Raw genomic sequence first — 17,396 nt, 5'->3', positions numbered from 1 at the left:
GGAGTGGGATGGACTGGGAGCTTGAGGTTAATAGATAGAGACATTGCCTTCGGAATGGATTAGCAATGAGATCCTGCTGGGTAGCACTGGGAACTCAGTCTAGTCACTTATGATGGAGCATGATGATGTGAGAAAAAAGAATGTATACAGGTATGTGAAATGGGTCACCATGCTGTACAGTAGAAAAAAAAATAAAAGGTAAGAACTAAAAAAAAAAAAAAAAAAGATTGTACTCCCAAAAGATTATAGGGGTAAAATATAAAAATATTCCCTTATTGGGGAAAAGTCTTAAAATAATAGCTCCAAGTTTACTTTAAAAAATATTCTTTCCTATTTTGGCAATGGTAGTGCCATAATTATTCCATTTCTTAGTTCTAATAAGTTCCTTGGCTGTTACTTAATGGTCGAGGTCGACTTCATTATTTTTTTAAAACCCAAAATTTCTTAAGCCATTACAACAATTAACAACTTGAAACAGTGCTGTAGAGAAAATGCAGGGTTTGTTTCCTGGATGAATCTGTTCACATTTTGTTAAATGATGAATGCCTAAAATCCTACAATGCAAATTTCTATCTTAAGCCAAGCCTAAGTGGAGCAGGTCTTGTTGAAATCATATGACAAGAAGGTATTACAGTCCTAAAAGCCTGGAAGAGTGTTTGTAAATCAAACAACTCAGCCCACATTGAAGAAAACTCACACCTCAGAAGGTTGGAAATGTATTATTACTCACATTTAATGGACACAAAAACTAAGTCTGCCTAGATGGACCAAAAAGAGAAATCCCAGAAGTGCTAATAGTGAGGAGTTTCCACTGCGGCACAGTGGGATCAGTGGCATCTCTAGAGTGCTGAGATATGAGGTTCATTCCTGGGCCAGGCACAGGGGGTTAAGGATCTGGCCTTGCCACCACTGTGGTGTAGGTTGCAACAGCAGCTTGGAGCTGATCTCTGCACCAGGAACTCCATACACCATGGGGTGGAGAAAAAAAGAAAAAAAAGAAAAAGAAGTACAAATGGTGGAAGTTGAATAACCATGCTGGGTTCACAGTGAAATACCTTATGAGACATATCATTTTCCTTTTCACACCAATCGCTCAATGGAAAGAAGAAAACTCCAGTTCATTCCAGGTAATAAGAGGACCATGTTAGGACGGGAGGAGGTCAAAACACTTCCTTTGCTTTCTCTTGAGTTCAAACTGACTGACTGTTATGAGAATTTAAAACATAAGCACCAAAGTCCATCTCACTGAGGAGAATGAGTGTAGTTTTAAGAGTCTGAGACTGGAAACAGCCCCCCAAGAGGAGGTAGAATGGGAGTTCCTCTGGGTTAGTGAATATCAATCACTGGGCTTGTGCTGGCCCAGGATGTGCCTTTTTTTGCCTCACATTTACCAATAAGGCAAAAGAACTAAGAAACAATTCACTCAAACATGTGGGTAACATGTCAGGAAGGGAGGAGGACGAAATTTTCAAACCCTGACATAGTTTTCTCTTCTGGGTTCAAACTGACACACATTTCTGAGAACTGGAATCATGAGATTCAAAGTCCATCTCGCCAGTTAGAGGGTGATATTATTGTACTTCCATGTATGCCTGGGTGCAAAAGGGAGTAAGAAACTGAGAATGACACCATGCAAAATTTAGTATAACACTACCTATGGAAGAAAGGACTTAACAATCATTGGTCTTCCTTTGGGTCTATGAATTTTTCAGAAGAGAAAACTTACATGAACATATATGATATACAAGAGATATATTTTAAAATAGTATAGTATTTAAAAATTACTTAAATGATAATATAAAATAATGGGGAAACCTACAGTAAAGGGGCCCTGCTCTGCATATGGGTTACTATAGCAGTAGCCACTTTAGCCTCTTGCAAACTTCAAAGCAATATATTGCTAAACTCCCTTTCCCCTGAGACAAAAGTGTCAATGAAAATATCAAGAGCATAGATGAGGTAAAACTTTTGGTTTTGAATTAGTGCTTTCTGAACAAATCTTTTAAGTTTCCAAGGAAAATCACTTCTCATTTCACTAACATAACATTTTCTTACTGAGAGATATGTTATCAGACAACCCTCTGTTAGCAGGTGAACATACTGCGGAGAAAGTCTGCAGTTTGCAGAACTAATGATTTTGAAATCAAAAAAAGAAAAGGCCACACCATAGTAGGTAAAAAGAAAAAAACAAAACAAAACAAAATACATTGATAACTAGCACTATTGGGTCGTATGATCAATGTGAATGTGAGAGGTTTGACTTAGGGCTCACACTTGACCGGGGAATGACATCTGAAATTTTAGTCTTTGAAAGAGCAGAAGGTGGAAGACATTTATTTAGCAGATTTGGAGCTTTCCACCCAAAGAGGTTGTGGGTCAGTGTCAGTTGCTTAATTACTGTCCCTTGAATTTGAAATGTCACAGACATTCTACATCTCTGGTGATTTGCAAGAAAATATATAGAGAATTGAAGGGAGGTAGTGATCAGCCTAACACTGCTATCCCTCCAAAAGTCATAATTAAAGCAGGGCAATTCTCTGGAGAAATAAAAGGTGTTTTTTGTTTTTCGTTTTTCCACCTATGTTTAAAGAGAAGAAAAGGCATGTAAAGGAAAACAAGTATTAGGAAGGGATGGAATTAGGCAAAAGAGAGGGAAGAAATTAATATGGGAGTAGTCCGTATTCAAAATCTTTCTTCCTTCCTTCCCTCCCCCCTTCTTTCTTTCCTTCTTTCTTTTTCTTTCTTTCTTTCTTTCTTTCTTTCTTTCTTTCTTTCTTTCTTTCTTTCTTTCTTTCTTTCTTTCTTTCTTTCTTTCTTTCTTTCTTTCTTTCCTCCCTCCCTCCCTCCCTCCCTCCCTCCCTCCCTCCTTTCTTTCTTTCTTTCTTTCTTTCTTTCTTTCTTTCTTTCTTTCTTTCTTTCTTTCCTTCTTTCTTTCTTGTCTTTTGTCCTTTTTAGGGCTGTGCCTGTGGCATATGAAGGTCCCCAGGCTAGGGGGACGAATAGGAGCTGTTGCTGCTGGCCTATGCCAGAGCCAAAGCAACTGCCAGATCCCAGCCATGTCTGTGACCTACCGCACAGCTCATGGCAACCCTGGATCCTTAACCCACTGAGAAAGGCCAGGGATCGAACCTGCAAACTCATGGTTCTGAGTCGGATTCGTTTCGGCTCAGATGGGAACTTTTATTTTTTTCTTCATATTCAAAGTCTTACATATGGAAGAAAGGAAGGATGAGCTAATGGATGGCATAGAGAAAGAAAGGCAGGGAATGTTAGCAGTTGTTTAAAAGGTTATGGGGCAAAGGGTGTAAGAAACACTTACCAAATATTTTTTCAGGAACATCTGAAAAATAAAAAAAGAGGTCCATGTAAATAACATATCAGGGTGTTAGGAGGACACAGTTTTCAAACCCTTCCATAGGTTATTTTGAGGAGTCCTAACTGACGAATATTTCTGAGCATCAGAACCATGAGATTCAAGGGACATCTCAGCAATCAGAGGATAATATTGTTGTACTTTCATGGATGCCTGGTTGCCAAAGAGTGAAAATGAACCAGGCAAAGCGGAAAACAAACACAAACTAACTCACAAGAGAGGTACTTGACAATTGAAAATTTCCCAGGAGATAAAATTCATCTACAAGCATTAAAGAAAATTTAGGCTTCCAAGATGATTAATGTGTCGTGCAAAATCCAAAAAAAAAAAAAAAAAAGAAAGAAAGAAAGAAAGAAAGAAAGGTGATTACTATTGTTGGAAGAAACAATTCCAAGAAAAACACAGGAACTATTTTTATACCTTGGAGTTACCCCCCAAATAAGTAACATGTCAGGAAAGAAGTAAGGTAAAACTTTCAAACACTGCCATAGTTTTCTATGGGGTCCCAATCAACACACATTTCTGAGTAAAGGAACCGTGTGATTCAAAGGCCATTTCACCAATTAGAGGGAAAAGTGTTGTATTTCTGCGTGTCTGTGTTCTAAAAGAATGACTTTGAAAATGATGTCATGCAAAGAGGTATTATAGCCTGTCTTTAGCCATGAAAGTCACATCAATCACTGGTCTTGCCTTAGGCCATTGTCCTTTTTGAGAATACACAGACAACGAGCAGAGACTCATTCACAAGGGAGGTACATGAAAGGACGTAAAGAAGGACAGAGTAAAGACGCTCATCTCTCCACAGATCTGCTTCTAACAGTAGTCATTTCAATCCTGCCAAATACATTAATGTGATATATGTCCAAAATGAATTATCTTTTATTATATTGGAATATGTAAGCTTTGAAAGAGCAGAAAAGGGAAGAACATGGGAGAAGTCTGTAAGCAAAATATCTCGCTAGAATAGTAGAGATCTGGAAGAGGGCGAGCCAATGATGACCTGCTCACTAAAAGCTGGGATGTATTTTCGACATCAGGAAAGCTGACATTTTACAGTGTTTGGGGAGTAAAGGGATATAAAAGAGCCTTTACCATCCTTTTTCTGATGTTCATCTGTAAAATAAAATGAAAAGCCAAGGAAAATTTCATTGGAAAGAAACATAAATGAAATTCAGATTTATTGTAAGATCTGCCCATAAAATTAAATTATCAAGATGCAGACAGATACAAACACACACACACTTACACACATAAACAAATACGTGCACACATTCCATGTCTGAAAGCTCCCTTTTGAGAACTGAATAGTGTGCGATAAATGAAGAGGGGAAAACAAATACATGTTCTTAATGAGAAAACGAGAAACACTATTTCTGGTTATGGACCTGATAAATTTGTTCATGATTTCTTTTGAAAGTATGTAGTCTTTTACTCCTCAGTTTTTTATGGTTATATCTCATCTGACTTCTCCTAAATACATTCTTTGTTCCTAGAGTGGTAGCGTTGGTATATTAACTCACCAGACACTGAATTACAGAATCCTGAACTACTGCTTTTATAGGACATTCAAGTCAGTTCAGGTCAGGTTGATGGGTGCCTCTATTCACATCATTTTCTTGGTTAATTAATGTGTATTCGTATTTTATGGAAGTTTAATTTTTAACTTTACCTCAATGACGCTTACTTTCACAAAGTCAGATGAAAAGAAAAGAAGTGAACTATTAATTGGCAGTTTATGGGCTTCTCAGTCAAATGAGTGCAACCATCTTGGACAAAGAACTTAAAAATAGCAAAATTTTACAAGTTAGTTATCATTAGAATATATTTGAGAAAAAGGAAATTTCTATATGAGTAGCAAGGCTAGAATAAATCAAAGGAAAATAGGGCATTGAATAACATATGAAGATGATAAATTTTAGCTAAAATAACAATGAAGAAATGAAAAAATTATGATGTGACGTTATATGTGTAGGTTGGAGTTGAGAAAGATGATCACGGAGCATCAAAGACAAATGGTATAGAAACAGAAGAAACGTGACAAAATACAAGGTGTAAAGTATTAAAGGGACTTGCCATTATTCTGTTCACCCTTAGCTGAAAAATAAAAAGAAGAAATAGCCATTTAAAATACAAATGAAGGCACAATATCCGGAAGAGAAGAGGCCAATAATTTGAAACCCTTCCATTGTTCACTTTTTCCTTAAACTTGAACCACATTCCTAAGACTTGGAATCAAAGGTTGCAAATGCCAGGTAGCCCATGAAAGGCAATGTTGTTTTATACTCCCATACTTTTGTGCACAAGGAGTTAAGATAGGAAAGGAAATAATGACAGAACATAGAGCAGACCTTCCTCTGATATAAGCCATGACAATCATTGATCTTCCATCGGGCCTTCCTGCTCTTTCACCATAAAAGACCAAGTTGCTCACATATATGGGACAAGCATCTAAAATGTAATGGAAAAGTACAGAAAAGTACCCCTCTGTCACAAACTGTATCTGCTGCCATAGTCCTATGAAGTCTATTTCATGCGTTGACAAAATGTGTTCCTAAATTCCATTCAATCTGTAAATCAAAATGTGATTGAAAATATAATTACAAAAAACGGATGTTAAACAAGAATGTATGTACGTTGACCTTGAGGAAGATGGTGATCGAGCACAGAAGACTAAGATACAAAGCAGATGAAACTGTGAAATTACACAGAAAAAATGACCACATAATTTGCCCTTTTGCCTAACATTTGCTGATAAAGTCAGAGGAAGAAATGAAAAATTCACCCCCAAAGAAGTAAGATGTCAGGAATGGAGGAAGGTAAAGTTTTCAAACTCTGCCATAGTTTTCTGTGGGGTCCTAACTGAGGCACGTTTCTGAGTATTGGAACCATGAGACCTAAAGTCCTTTTCACCAAGTGGAGGGAAACGTGTTACTTCCATACATGCCTGTGTTCCAAGAAGAATAATGTCAAAATGATACCATACAAAGAGGTAATACAGCCTCCCTTCAGCCATAAAAGTTACGTCAATCATTGGTCTTGCCTTAGGCCGTGTCCTTTTAGAGAATAAATAGACAATGAACAAAAACTCATTCAGGAGAGAGGTACATTAAAAAAACTGAGAAGAACAAAGACTCATCTCTTCACAAATATACCTCCTACAGAAGTCATTTAAATCCTGCCAAATATATTAATTTGATACCTTTCTGAATTGAATTATCCTTGAAACAGAAATTTTCACTGATAGAATTCCTGGCATGGCTCAGAGGTTATCAAGCCTGCTAGCATCCATGAGGACACGGGTTTGATCCCTGGCCTCACTCAGTGGGTTAAGGATCTGGTGTTGCAGTGAGCTGTATAGATCCCAGACACGGCTTGGATCATGTGCTGCTGTGGCTGTGGCATAGGCTGGCGGCTTCAGCTCCAATTCAGCCCCTAGCCTGGAACCTCCATATTTCGCAGGTGAGGCCCTAAAAAAAAAAAAAGACCAAAGACAAAAAAAAAAAGATCACTGAAAATTATGATTAAAAGACATTAACATTATGAAAATTTTATGCTGTCTTAGGAAAAAAATTCTCGATAACTTCTTAGGGCAATGGTTTCTTTAGGTTTCACATCAAAAGCTGAGAATTGAAAGAACAATTGAACAGTTCTTGAGATTTAGAATTCTTCTACAATTGTTAAACAGAATTCAGGCCACCAAGGTGATCATTCTGTCATTCACAATATAAAACCAAAGACAACAACAACAGCAAATTTCCATAGTTAGAAATAAAATTCCAAAATTAATATTGGAAATATTCTTCTAGCTTGGAGTGCTTGAATTTCGTTTTCAGGCACAGTTGGAGAAATGCTCCTCAAGTTTCTGGATGAAAGAAAAAGCAGGATTTATAAAGGCTTTGAAGGGACAATGAAGAGTCATACTTCAGGTAGGCTGCTGGGCATTTTCTCTCACCTCTGCAGATTTCAGCAAGTCCCACTGGCATAAATGTGGACCCTTGAAATTGGAATGTCACAGGGTCCTAACTAGGGGTGTGTCCTGGATGGTAAACAGGATGGAACCTACTGCCTTTCAACTTAATGTCCTTCAACTCATGGACTTTTTAATGAGCCTGAAACCATTCTCTAAAAAAACATAAAAGTGCTATTATTGATAGTGAAGAAATAATAGAAAGAGCAGAGTTGGATGTGGATTTGAGGCTGGAAAGCTTCATGGAAAGAACTTTCTATGGGGAATTCTATAACGAAAAATTGCAAGTGGAAAGATACACATTCCAGAAAAGGACAAGACAAAGAAAAGCATGATGATTAAGAGATTTGGAATGTCGAGACCTCAAGAAATCAGTCGTGTAAAAAAGATTAATGAGTAACAAATTTTTAAAACACTTACCATTTTTTCCCTGAGGTTTTTCTGAAAAATAAAGTGAAAAGTTTAAGGTCAATATCATGGAAATGGAACAACAGGAAACACAAGTTATTAGACAATTCATATATAAACTTATAACTAGCTGAATAATGATACACACACACACACACACAGAGTGGATGACATCTTATTTTGTCAAGAGAGCATTCTCCTGAAGGAGAATAAGAGTAAAAAATAAACGTCATCTTAACTAAGGACAAACTATTCAAGTAATAGTTCCAAATGTTACATTTTAAAAATGTTCTTTACCTATTTTGCCATAACTACTGCTTTATTACTAGGATTATGAGCTCTGATAATAGATGGAGTCAACATCACTACTGTAATAGCTAAGATGTCTCAAGATGCTCTAACTATTGCGTTGACATCTTTGGCCAGTGTTGCAGAGGAAATGCAGGGTTTGTTCCCTGGATAGTTCTATTCACACTTTTGTCTACTGGTGAACACATAAACTTTTGTAATGCAAGTTTCTATGTTAGATAGTGCCTAAGGGAAGCCCTTCTTAATGAAATCACGTTCACGTGTGAAAGAAGGGATTTCAGTCCTAAATGAGAGTGAAAGTGGTTGTAACTCAAACAGCTGAGCATATTTGGAAAAAACCTCGTACTGCAGAAGCTTGAAAGTGGCAGAACTTTGAAATGTGTAATTACTAATGTTAGTGACATTTAGCTGACACAAAGAAATGTCTGCCTAGATTGTATCAAGAAGAGAAATCACAGAAGCAGGAATGGAAGTAAACAGAATAACCAATGCAGAAGGCAACTTTGATCTGCAATGGCTAAATAACAAGAAAAATCATGTAAGTTTTATGTCTGCAGGTGTTGGGGTAGATGGGAACTGCGTGTTGAAGACAAAGTTATGGGAATCGTATGAAACCTGCTTAGGTACAAAGTGATATAAGTTGTGAGATATACCTTTTTCCTCTTAACTAATCAGTCAAATAAAATGAAGGAAACACCTATCCACTAAAAACAAGAGGTCAATGGCAGCAAGAGGAGAGGTCAAAAATTTCAAGTTCCAGTGGCCCTCCACTTAGGAGAATCTAAATCATGAGGTTCAATGTCCAAGTAAGTAATGGGAAGTAGTGCAGGTTTAAGTCCATACTTTCTGGTTCCCACATGAATGTAAGATTGGAAATGGCCTCATCAGAGGAAGTAGAATAGGCGTTCCTCTCGATTAAGCATTTTCAGGCATTGGGCTTGTGTTGGGCCGCCTACCTTTTTCAGAATAAAAAATGTTCCATGAGCAGATATACTAGAGATGTATTTAATAAGGGATGATGGAGTTCCCTGGTGGCTCTGCAGGTTAAGGACCTGGTGTTGTAACAGCTGTGGCCCAGGTCCTAGCGTGGCTTGGGTTTGATCCCAGGCCCTGAAACTTCTGCATGCTGTGGGTGTGGCCAGAAAAAGAGTGATGAGGAAACATACAGTAAAGAGTAAATCCTCCTCTACACATGCGTTAATGGAGACTTAGGCACTCTTAGCTTCCTACAAAGTGTAAAGAGATAGATGGCTAAATGCAATTTCTCCAAAACAAAAATGTAAATGAAAGCATATCAAGGGTACAGAGGTTGGAAAATCTTAGTGTTTGACTTAGCGTTTTCTGTAAAAACTCATTACAGTTTGCCAAGCAATACCACTCTTCATTTCACTAACATAACATTTCATTAATGAGAGATCTGTTATCACATGACCTTCCCTGGACAGATGATATCCTTCTAAACACAGTAAGAACATTTGCAGGTTGCGGAACGAGTAATTTTGAAAGCTAAGATGCCACACTATTTTAGGTAAACTATTTATATACCTGGGAACAACTGATTAATAAGATCAAGGTTTGTTGGAGAGTTAGCTTAGAGTTGACTCCATTCTTGACCAGTGGATGACAGGAGAAAATGAGCCTTTGACTGAGCAGAAGGTAGAGAAACTTCATTCAGCAAATGTGGAGTTTGCTTTCCACTTCAAGTTTGGGCCAGTATCAGTTGCATGGTTATTGTCCCTTGAACTTGAAAAGTGACAATGATTCTACCTCAGTGGTCATTTATCAGAAAACGTACACAGAATGGAAGAGGTGTGCTGATGAGCCTAATATCTCTTGTTTTTTACATTACACTTAAAATCACAATCAAATCAACAAGTCTCTGGAGATGTATAAATGAGGGAAATAAATCTAATGTTTATAGGAAAGCAAAGATACTCCATGAAAATCAAGGTGTGGGAAGGCATAGAATGGGGAAAACCAAACAGAAGATATTAAAATGGGAGTAGGTCCATATCAGAAAATTGGAGGGCAAAGAAGGGAAAGAGAAGCAGTGGATGTCATGCAGATAGAAATGCAGGGAACATTAGAATCATTTCAAGGTTATGAGGCAAAGAATGTCAGAAAACTTTACCAAATAGTTTCCGACGTTCCGCTGAAAAATAAAATGAGAAGGTCAATGTAAACCTCAAAAAACAAAGATAATTCACTCTTACTAAAAATTTGCATTTAAAGTGCATCTCATTCATAGTCTGGTACACACAAACACAAAACAGTAACACACATATGGAACCATTTGTATACGGGAGCACTCAGACCCGTGGAGACACACACACATGCTAAGCCATTCAGAGTGCCCAAATAGTCACTTTTGCTAAGAACCATTTCCAGAAATGGAGAGGGGCATAACCTGAGTCAGTTTACTATATTGAGAGAGGATTTTAGAAATGTTAGTTCTGGGGGTAATTTTTTTTATAAAGTTAGTAATCACTTTTTGTCAGTAGTTAGGCTTTCACTCTTCAGTTTGTATGATTAAGTGGGGTATTTGGCGTTCAGTGGGGAAACGAAAATCTACAAACTAGAAATGCTGGATAGGGTGTGGAGGAAGGGGAACCCTCTTACACTGTTGGTGGGAATGTAAATTGGTACAACCACTATGGAGAACAGTATGGAGGTACCTTAGAGAACTATGCATAGAACTACCATATGACCCAGCAATCCCACTCTTGGGCATGTATCCGGACAGAACTTTCCTTGAAAAAGACACATGCACCTGCATGTTCACTGCACCACTCTTCACAACAGCCAAGACATGAAAACAACCTAAACGTATATTGATGGATGATTGGATTAAGAAGAAGTGGTGTATATATACACACCGGAATACTACTGAGCCATAAAAAAGAACACAAGAATGCCATTTGCAGCAACATGGATGGACCTAGTGGTTACCATACTAGTGAAGCAAGCCATACAGGGAAAGACAAGTATTAAATAACATATATATGGAATCTAAAAAAGTAATACAAATGAATTAATTTTCAAAACAGATACAGACACACAGACATGGAAAACAAACTTAAGGCCACGAAAGGGGAAAAAAGATGGGAGAGGGATCATTAGAAATATGGAATTAGCAGATACACTGTGCTACGTATAAAATAGATAAGCAATGAGGATTTCCTGTATAACACGGGGAAGTATATTCAATGTCTTGAAATAACCTATAATGGAAAGTAATCTGAAAAAAGATTATTTGCATGTATATCTGAATCACTTTGCTCTACACTTGAATCTAACACAATATTGTACATTGAGAATAGTTCAATAAACAAAAAGTTAATTCCTGTAGTGTGAAAAATATTTGATATCATATTAGGTAATGGCATGTCATGAAATTTTAATGAAAAGTGGTATTTTAGAGGTATGTTATAATGGACCAATTCCTGAGGTATAAGTCCTATAATTATTTATCAGGAATTTCAAATTGGCAAAATTAATATTGCGTTACTGAAAGTGCAAATGATTTTTCGTTAAAATTTTTCTATGAGAATCAAGTAAAAAATTTTTTTAACCTGGAAATCCTTGGATAACATGTTAATGAGCAGTGGATAAATGAACCTCAAGTTCCCATTAACTAATAATTGATATTTATAAAGGAGAGGACAGTGGATGGACAAACGTCACTCACATGATAGACATCTTCTCTCATCTCTACATGTTTGAGGAAGTGTCATTGGCAGGGAAATGGTCTCTTGGACTTGGCATAGGTGACAGGGTTCCTATCTTTGGATTGTGTTTCAGGAAGACAAACAGTGTGCCTGTCAACTTAATGCCCTTCATCCCAGCAACTTGTCAGGGAAACAACTGCATGGCTCTAGAAAACAGAAAAAGCCAGTGTCCATCGGGAAAGGAAGGTAAGGAATGAAAAGAGGAGGAATGGGAAATTATGGATGGCTGGGAGATGACGTTACATTGAGGTAATTAAGAATGAAATGCATAAACGTATAACTGGGGAGGGAAGGGCCGACATCCAGGAGAAGAGCAAGGCAGAGGACGGATGTAGATTCAAAGGCAGGAAATGTTAATGCCATGAGAAAACTGTCATTTTAATGGGTTTGGAAGCAGTGGGATTTTTGAAAACTTACCTACACTTTTCTCACGTCCCTCTGAAAAAGAAAATGGAGATATCAATGTAAATATAATGTAGAAAAGGGGAGGTAATACAAATTTAAGGCACTATTCATATTTCATATTACACCCACGTGGATGCACCCACAAATAAACACATGTACATGAAAGCACTCGCACACTCACACACGTATACACATATCCAGTGGCTGAGGACTCAGTGTTATCTGAAGAGCGTTCTTCATAAATGAAAATGGGCATAAAATGAGTGAGTATCCTGATTTGAGTGAACGTTTTAGAGCTGGAACTTCTCATGCTAACCTTTAAAATGTTCCTCATCCCTTTGGATACAGTTAGGCTTTTATCATTCAGTTCATAGGATGTCATAAGTACTTTGCCTTTTAATTAAAGTGTGTATTCAATCCGTTTATTATGCTATCTACATGACACATACAGCCACATACACTGAATTGGAGGATCTTACATCATTGCTTCTAGAGGTGCTATAGGGTATATCACCTGGGCTCCATTACTAAGAATACTTTCATTATCCAATGAATACATAATATTATGTATGTTTCTCTTTTAACCATACTTAAATACAATTTTATTATGTTCCGTGAAAAGACGTGTTAATGGATGTGAAGTAGGTCTAAATCATGTGACTTGAGCATGTCTTGGACAAAATTTTCACTTTGGCCACTGTGACAAACCATTACTTCAGAGGCATACGATTAGTAAAAAATGCTCGACTTAAAAGGAATGTCTGTGAATACACTGCAATAACAGGACAAATCAAATAGCAGTATTGAGGGATGATTGAATAGCAAATATATGGGGAAAGCTTCAGGTGCAAAGGTAAGATCCCAGGAAAAATCATGTAAAATATGCATGTGTTGGATTTGAGAAAGATGATCTTTGGAAGTTGAAGAGAAAGGCACAGTTAACCGATAAAGTCATGCTTAAGCACACAGGGAAATGCATTCATGGGACTTACCAGTTTCCTCTTCATATTGGTCAATAAATGAAAAAAAGAAAGAAAGAATTCATTCAAGATGAGGGCACAATACCAGGAAGTAGGAAAACAAAACTTTCAAACACCTCCAAAGTTATTTCTGATCGTTGTCTTCTGAGAATTGGAACTGCAAAATTCAAAGACTATCTCATCAATCAAAGGAAGCATCATTTCATTTCCATGCACCTTCTGATGACAAAGGGACTGAGCTGGAAATCACAGAATGGAAGGCAGTAAATAGCCCTCCCTCTGGTTTAAAAGATATAGAATTATTTCAATCGTTGGTTTGTACTCGGCCTTGTATCTTTTTCAGAGTAAAAGGAAAACACGCACTCATAACACAAAACAGGTGCTTGTAAAGAGAGAGGAAACATAGACTCAAGTCACCATTGCACAATTCTTTGTGTGTAGACGTACGGCTTCATACAAACATTAAGTCTATTTGTACTTGAATTGCTTTCCCTTTGAAATAGAAATTATCATTAAAAATACCATTCCATGCAGCATGTTAAATTTCTAATTGCGTTTGTATTGTAAGATACCATCTTGGGCAAAATTCCAAAGTAAGAGTTTGCATGTCTTGCACATGAAAAATTGAAAATTGAGAGGTACGTAGCAATTGAAAATTCCCTGTGAGGAGTTCCCATTGTGACTCAGAGGGTTAAGGATCATCATAGTCTCTTGAGGATTCAGGTTCAATCCCTGGCCTCAATGAGTGGGTTAAAGATCCAGTTTTGCCATGGCTGTGGCATAGGCTGGCAGCTATAGCTCTGAGTCAACCCCCAACCCAGGAACTTCCATATGTCACAGGTGCAGCTCTGGAAAAAAAAATGGTAAAGATAAGAAAAAAAAAGAAAAATTCCCTGTGGACTAAATTCCTTCTGCAAATATATAACAGGAATTGAAGTTTAATAAAATTAAATAATTTCACCGAAAAAGTTAAAGAGAAAGAAATGTTAGTATAATTGTCTATATTAAAAGTTCAACGAGAACCATAAAAAAATTTTTTTATACTTTGGAATGCTTGGGTAATATGTTCCAAAGCAGTGGAAAAATGAGCCTCAAACTCATACTTGACCAATGGCCAATATCAGAACTTGCACCTGCCTTGAAAGGACAATGGATGGACAAACTGAGCTCAGCAAGTGAGAGTCCTCTCTCATCTCTTAGATCATGAAAATATCACTGGTATCAAAATTGGCCAATGAATATGAAATGTGTCCAGGAGTCCTAACACTGGATATGGTCCAGGAAAATATACAAATTGGAAAGGGTGTTCCTATCAACCTAGTGCCCCTTATCCCACCACCTTCTAAGTGACATTATAGCACATGCTTGGAAAATAGAAAAAGCCAATGTCAGTAGGGAAAGACTGCTATGGAGTGGGGAAAGAAGGAATTGGAAATCATGGAAGGTGGGAAATACAAAGAAAGAGAACTTCATCTGGGAAACACCCATAAGCTATCAGTTGAGGAAGTAGAAGCAGATGTTCAGGAGACGTGTGAGCCAATGAATGGTATCAGATTAAAAGTCAGGGGATGTTAAGGCAACAGGAGAGCAGTCACTTTGATTGGGGGCGATTTACAGATTTTCAGAAAATTTACCGTATTCTCTCTGATGTTGTTCTGAAATTAAAATGGAGAGATCAATGTAAATATCATGGGAAATGAGAAGAACATTCAAATTGAACGCAAGATTTATACATGAGAATAAACCTATGAGGGCACAAATACACACCCACACACACCCACACATACACACTCTAAATACACACACATAAATGCAGTGGTACTGAGCCAGTTCTGTCCAGAGAGGATTCTCCCTGATGTGAAAATGGTGTTACATTAGTGAAATTAGTGGTCCATTTCTTATCCTTTTAGACATTCGTTATGGTTTTATTATTCAGTTTGTATGATTTTATAAATACAATGCCTTTTAATTTATATGTATTATTGAATATATATTCTACAATAAATACTAGATGGGAGGATCTTGAAGCACTGCTTCTAGGGATACTATAGGGAAATTTACTTGGGCTCCCTCTAGTCACAACATTTTCACCAACAGAGAAAGGCACAACTTTGTGGTTTTTTTTAATTTCTATTTTGATCAATGCCTAACTAATGTTCTTTTTAATCAAATTCCATGAAAAGTAGGACTGGAAGTGTCACATGGCAGTGAAATTGTCTATATCAAATCACCTGACATACCTTGGACAAAACGTTCATATCATTATTGAAAATGCCAATATTTCAGATGTGTATGTTTAATAAAGCTTATGTGGCTCAAAAGGAATATCTGTATAGATCGCAATCAAAAGACAAATCCAAGAAGCAACAATGTGAGATAACTGAATAGCAAAGGAAGATGACAGCATTCAGAGCAAAGACAAGATAGGAGAGAAAATCAGGTAAACATATAAGGAAGTCCAGTGAGAGAGAGATGTCTACGTACTTTAGGGAAAGTGCAAAAACAGATGAAACTTTGACTATGCATGTACACAAACAAATACATTAATGAGAATTAGCATTTTTTTCTTCATATTTGTTGAGAAAATAAAAGGAGGAAAGAAGTAGTTAACTTGAAGTGAGGGCGCAATGTCAGGAAAAAAGGAAGACAAACATTTCAGACGCTGCTATGGTTTTCACTGGAATCCTAATTGACACATGTTCCAGGGAATTGGAACCACAGGATTGAAGACAACCTCACCAATCAGAAATATGTGAGTTTTTTTTTTTAAACTTCCATACACCCTTTGATGAAAGACAATAATTGAACATTCCCTGTGATTTAAAGTCCTCCCACACACTGGCAATACACCGATGCAAGGAAGTAGAATGGAGTGCTAACTATCCCTCTGGGATACTAAATGTATCAATCACTGATTCTGCTTTTGCAATATAACTCTGACATTTTCATCATAAAATGAAAACACAAACGTAATCACAAGAGAGATATTTGAAAAGAGATGAAAAGGACAAAATAAAGTTACCTATCTGTCCACAACTCTTCTGTAGCAGTAGTCATATATTCTATGTATGTTAAATCAGTATAATTGTAAAATGAATTCTCTTTGAATTAAAAATTGTCATTGCAAAAAGATGACTAAGAGGTTATTGACTTGCTATGAACTATATGTGTGTGTAAGGAATGTATTTGGCAAAACCCACAGTTATTGGTGCTCATGTACTTCACATGGAAAATTGAGAATTGAGAGATATACAATAATTGAACATTCCCTGTGATTTAAAGTCCTCCCACACACATTTAATAGGCATTGCAGTTTATGTAAACAGTAAATGTCATATTGAAAATGACAAAAACACAGAATAATTTCTGCAGTGAGAAAATATTCTGAGAATATTCATGGGACATATTTTCATACCTGGGATTCTTTGGGCAATCAAAATTCTGCCACAGTTGGAGAATAAGCCTTGATTTTGCATTGACTGGTCAATGAGAGCATAAATTTCATAGGCTTTGAAATTAGTTTGGGAAATCTCTATTCGTTTGGGAAAGTTTCATTGGCATCAGAATGAGCCCTTGAACTTGAAATATGTGATAGAGTTCCCATCTTGCGGTGTCCTGGAAAAATATACAGAGTGGAAACAGTGTGCCTTCCAACTGAGTGCTGTTCCTCTCAACAACTTCCTAGTGAAACCAGAACACGTCACAGAAAGACAAAATGTTAGTGTTTAGAGGAAGAAAATGATACAGAGCAGAAAAAGTAAGAATTGAAAAGGATTCAAGAGAGAGAAACCAAGGGAAACTAAGTACATGATATGAAACTCTATATGTTGAAAATTAGAGAAAGTTAGCGATTCAGGAGTACAAAACAAAGAAAGGTGTATGAATTAGCAACAGGGAATCTCAAGGCCTCACGAAATCAATTGTGTAAAAGAGATTTGTGAGTTAACATATTTCCAAAAGATTTAGCTTTTTCCCCTGAGGATTTCCTGAAACATAAAATGAGGAGATCAAAGAAAATATAATGCGTAAATACAAATAAAATGTGAAATGAATACAAAATTGATGTTTAAAATAAAATTAAACTTTTCAGAATGCAGATGAACATACACTCACACACACACACACAAATACTTTGCATTTTGGCACATACATAAGTATGCACGCATTAAGTATAGTGTTTGAAGTCTCACTTTTGTCCATAGTGTGTATTCTTCCAAAATGAAAAT

The 17,396-nt window shown here is 36.9% G+C and overlaps 1 protein-coding gene across 16 annotated transcripts in view; it reads right to left on the bottom strand.

The window, feature by feature from the left end:
- The window catches only part of LOC100519072 (beta-mannosyltransferase 2), an 88,390-nt gene that overhangs the window by 46,020 nt on the left and 24,974 nt on the right, over positions 1 to 17,396 (bottom strand). For 6 of the 16 annotated variants that reach the window (XM_021082397.1, XM_021082391.1, XM_021082401.1 and 3 more), the window contains exons 1-6: positions 14,805 to 17,152; positions 13,183 to 13,191; positions 12,203 to 12,223; positions 10,189 to 10,209; positions 7,761 to 7,781; positions 3,320 to 3,340 (exon numbers count right to left, since the gene is read on the bottom strand). In XM_021082397.1, coding sequence (XP_020938056.1) covers positions 3,320 to 3,340; positions 7,761 to 7,781; positions 10,189 to 10,209; positions 12,203 to 12,223; positions 13,183 to 13,191; positions 14,805 to 14,955 — 244 coding nt within the window. In that variant the 5' untranslated portion in view covers positions 14,956 to 17,152. Of the gene's footprint in view, positions 1 to 3,319; positions 3,341 to 4,465; positions 4,487 to 5,446; positions 6,702 to 7,760; positions 7,782 to 10,188; positions 10,210 to 12,202; positions 12,224 to 13,182; positions 13,192 to 14,804; positions 17,153 to 17,396 lie in introns of those variants that run through there. The other 10 variants (XM_021082396.1, XM_021082393.1, XM_021082395.1 and 7 more) reach the window with 4 other exon arrangements.

This window comes from Sus scrofa, unplaced genomic scaffold (genome assembly GCF_000003025.6).
Source record: "Sus scrofa isolate TJ Tabasco breed Duroc unplaced genomic scaffold, Sscrofa11.1 Contig770, whole genome shotgun sequence".
NCBI lineage: Eukaryota > Metazoa > Chordata > Mammalia > Artiodactyla > Suidae > Sus > Sus scrofa.
This window is presented reverse-complemented; position numbering and strand designations above follow the sequence as displayed.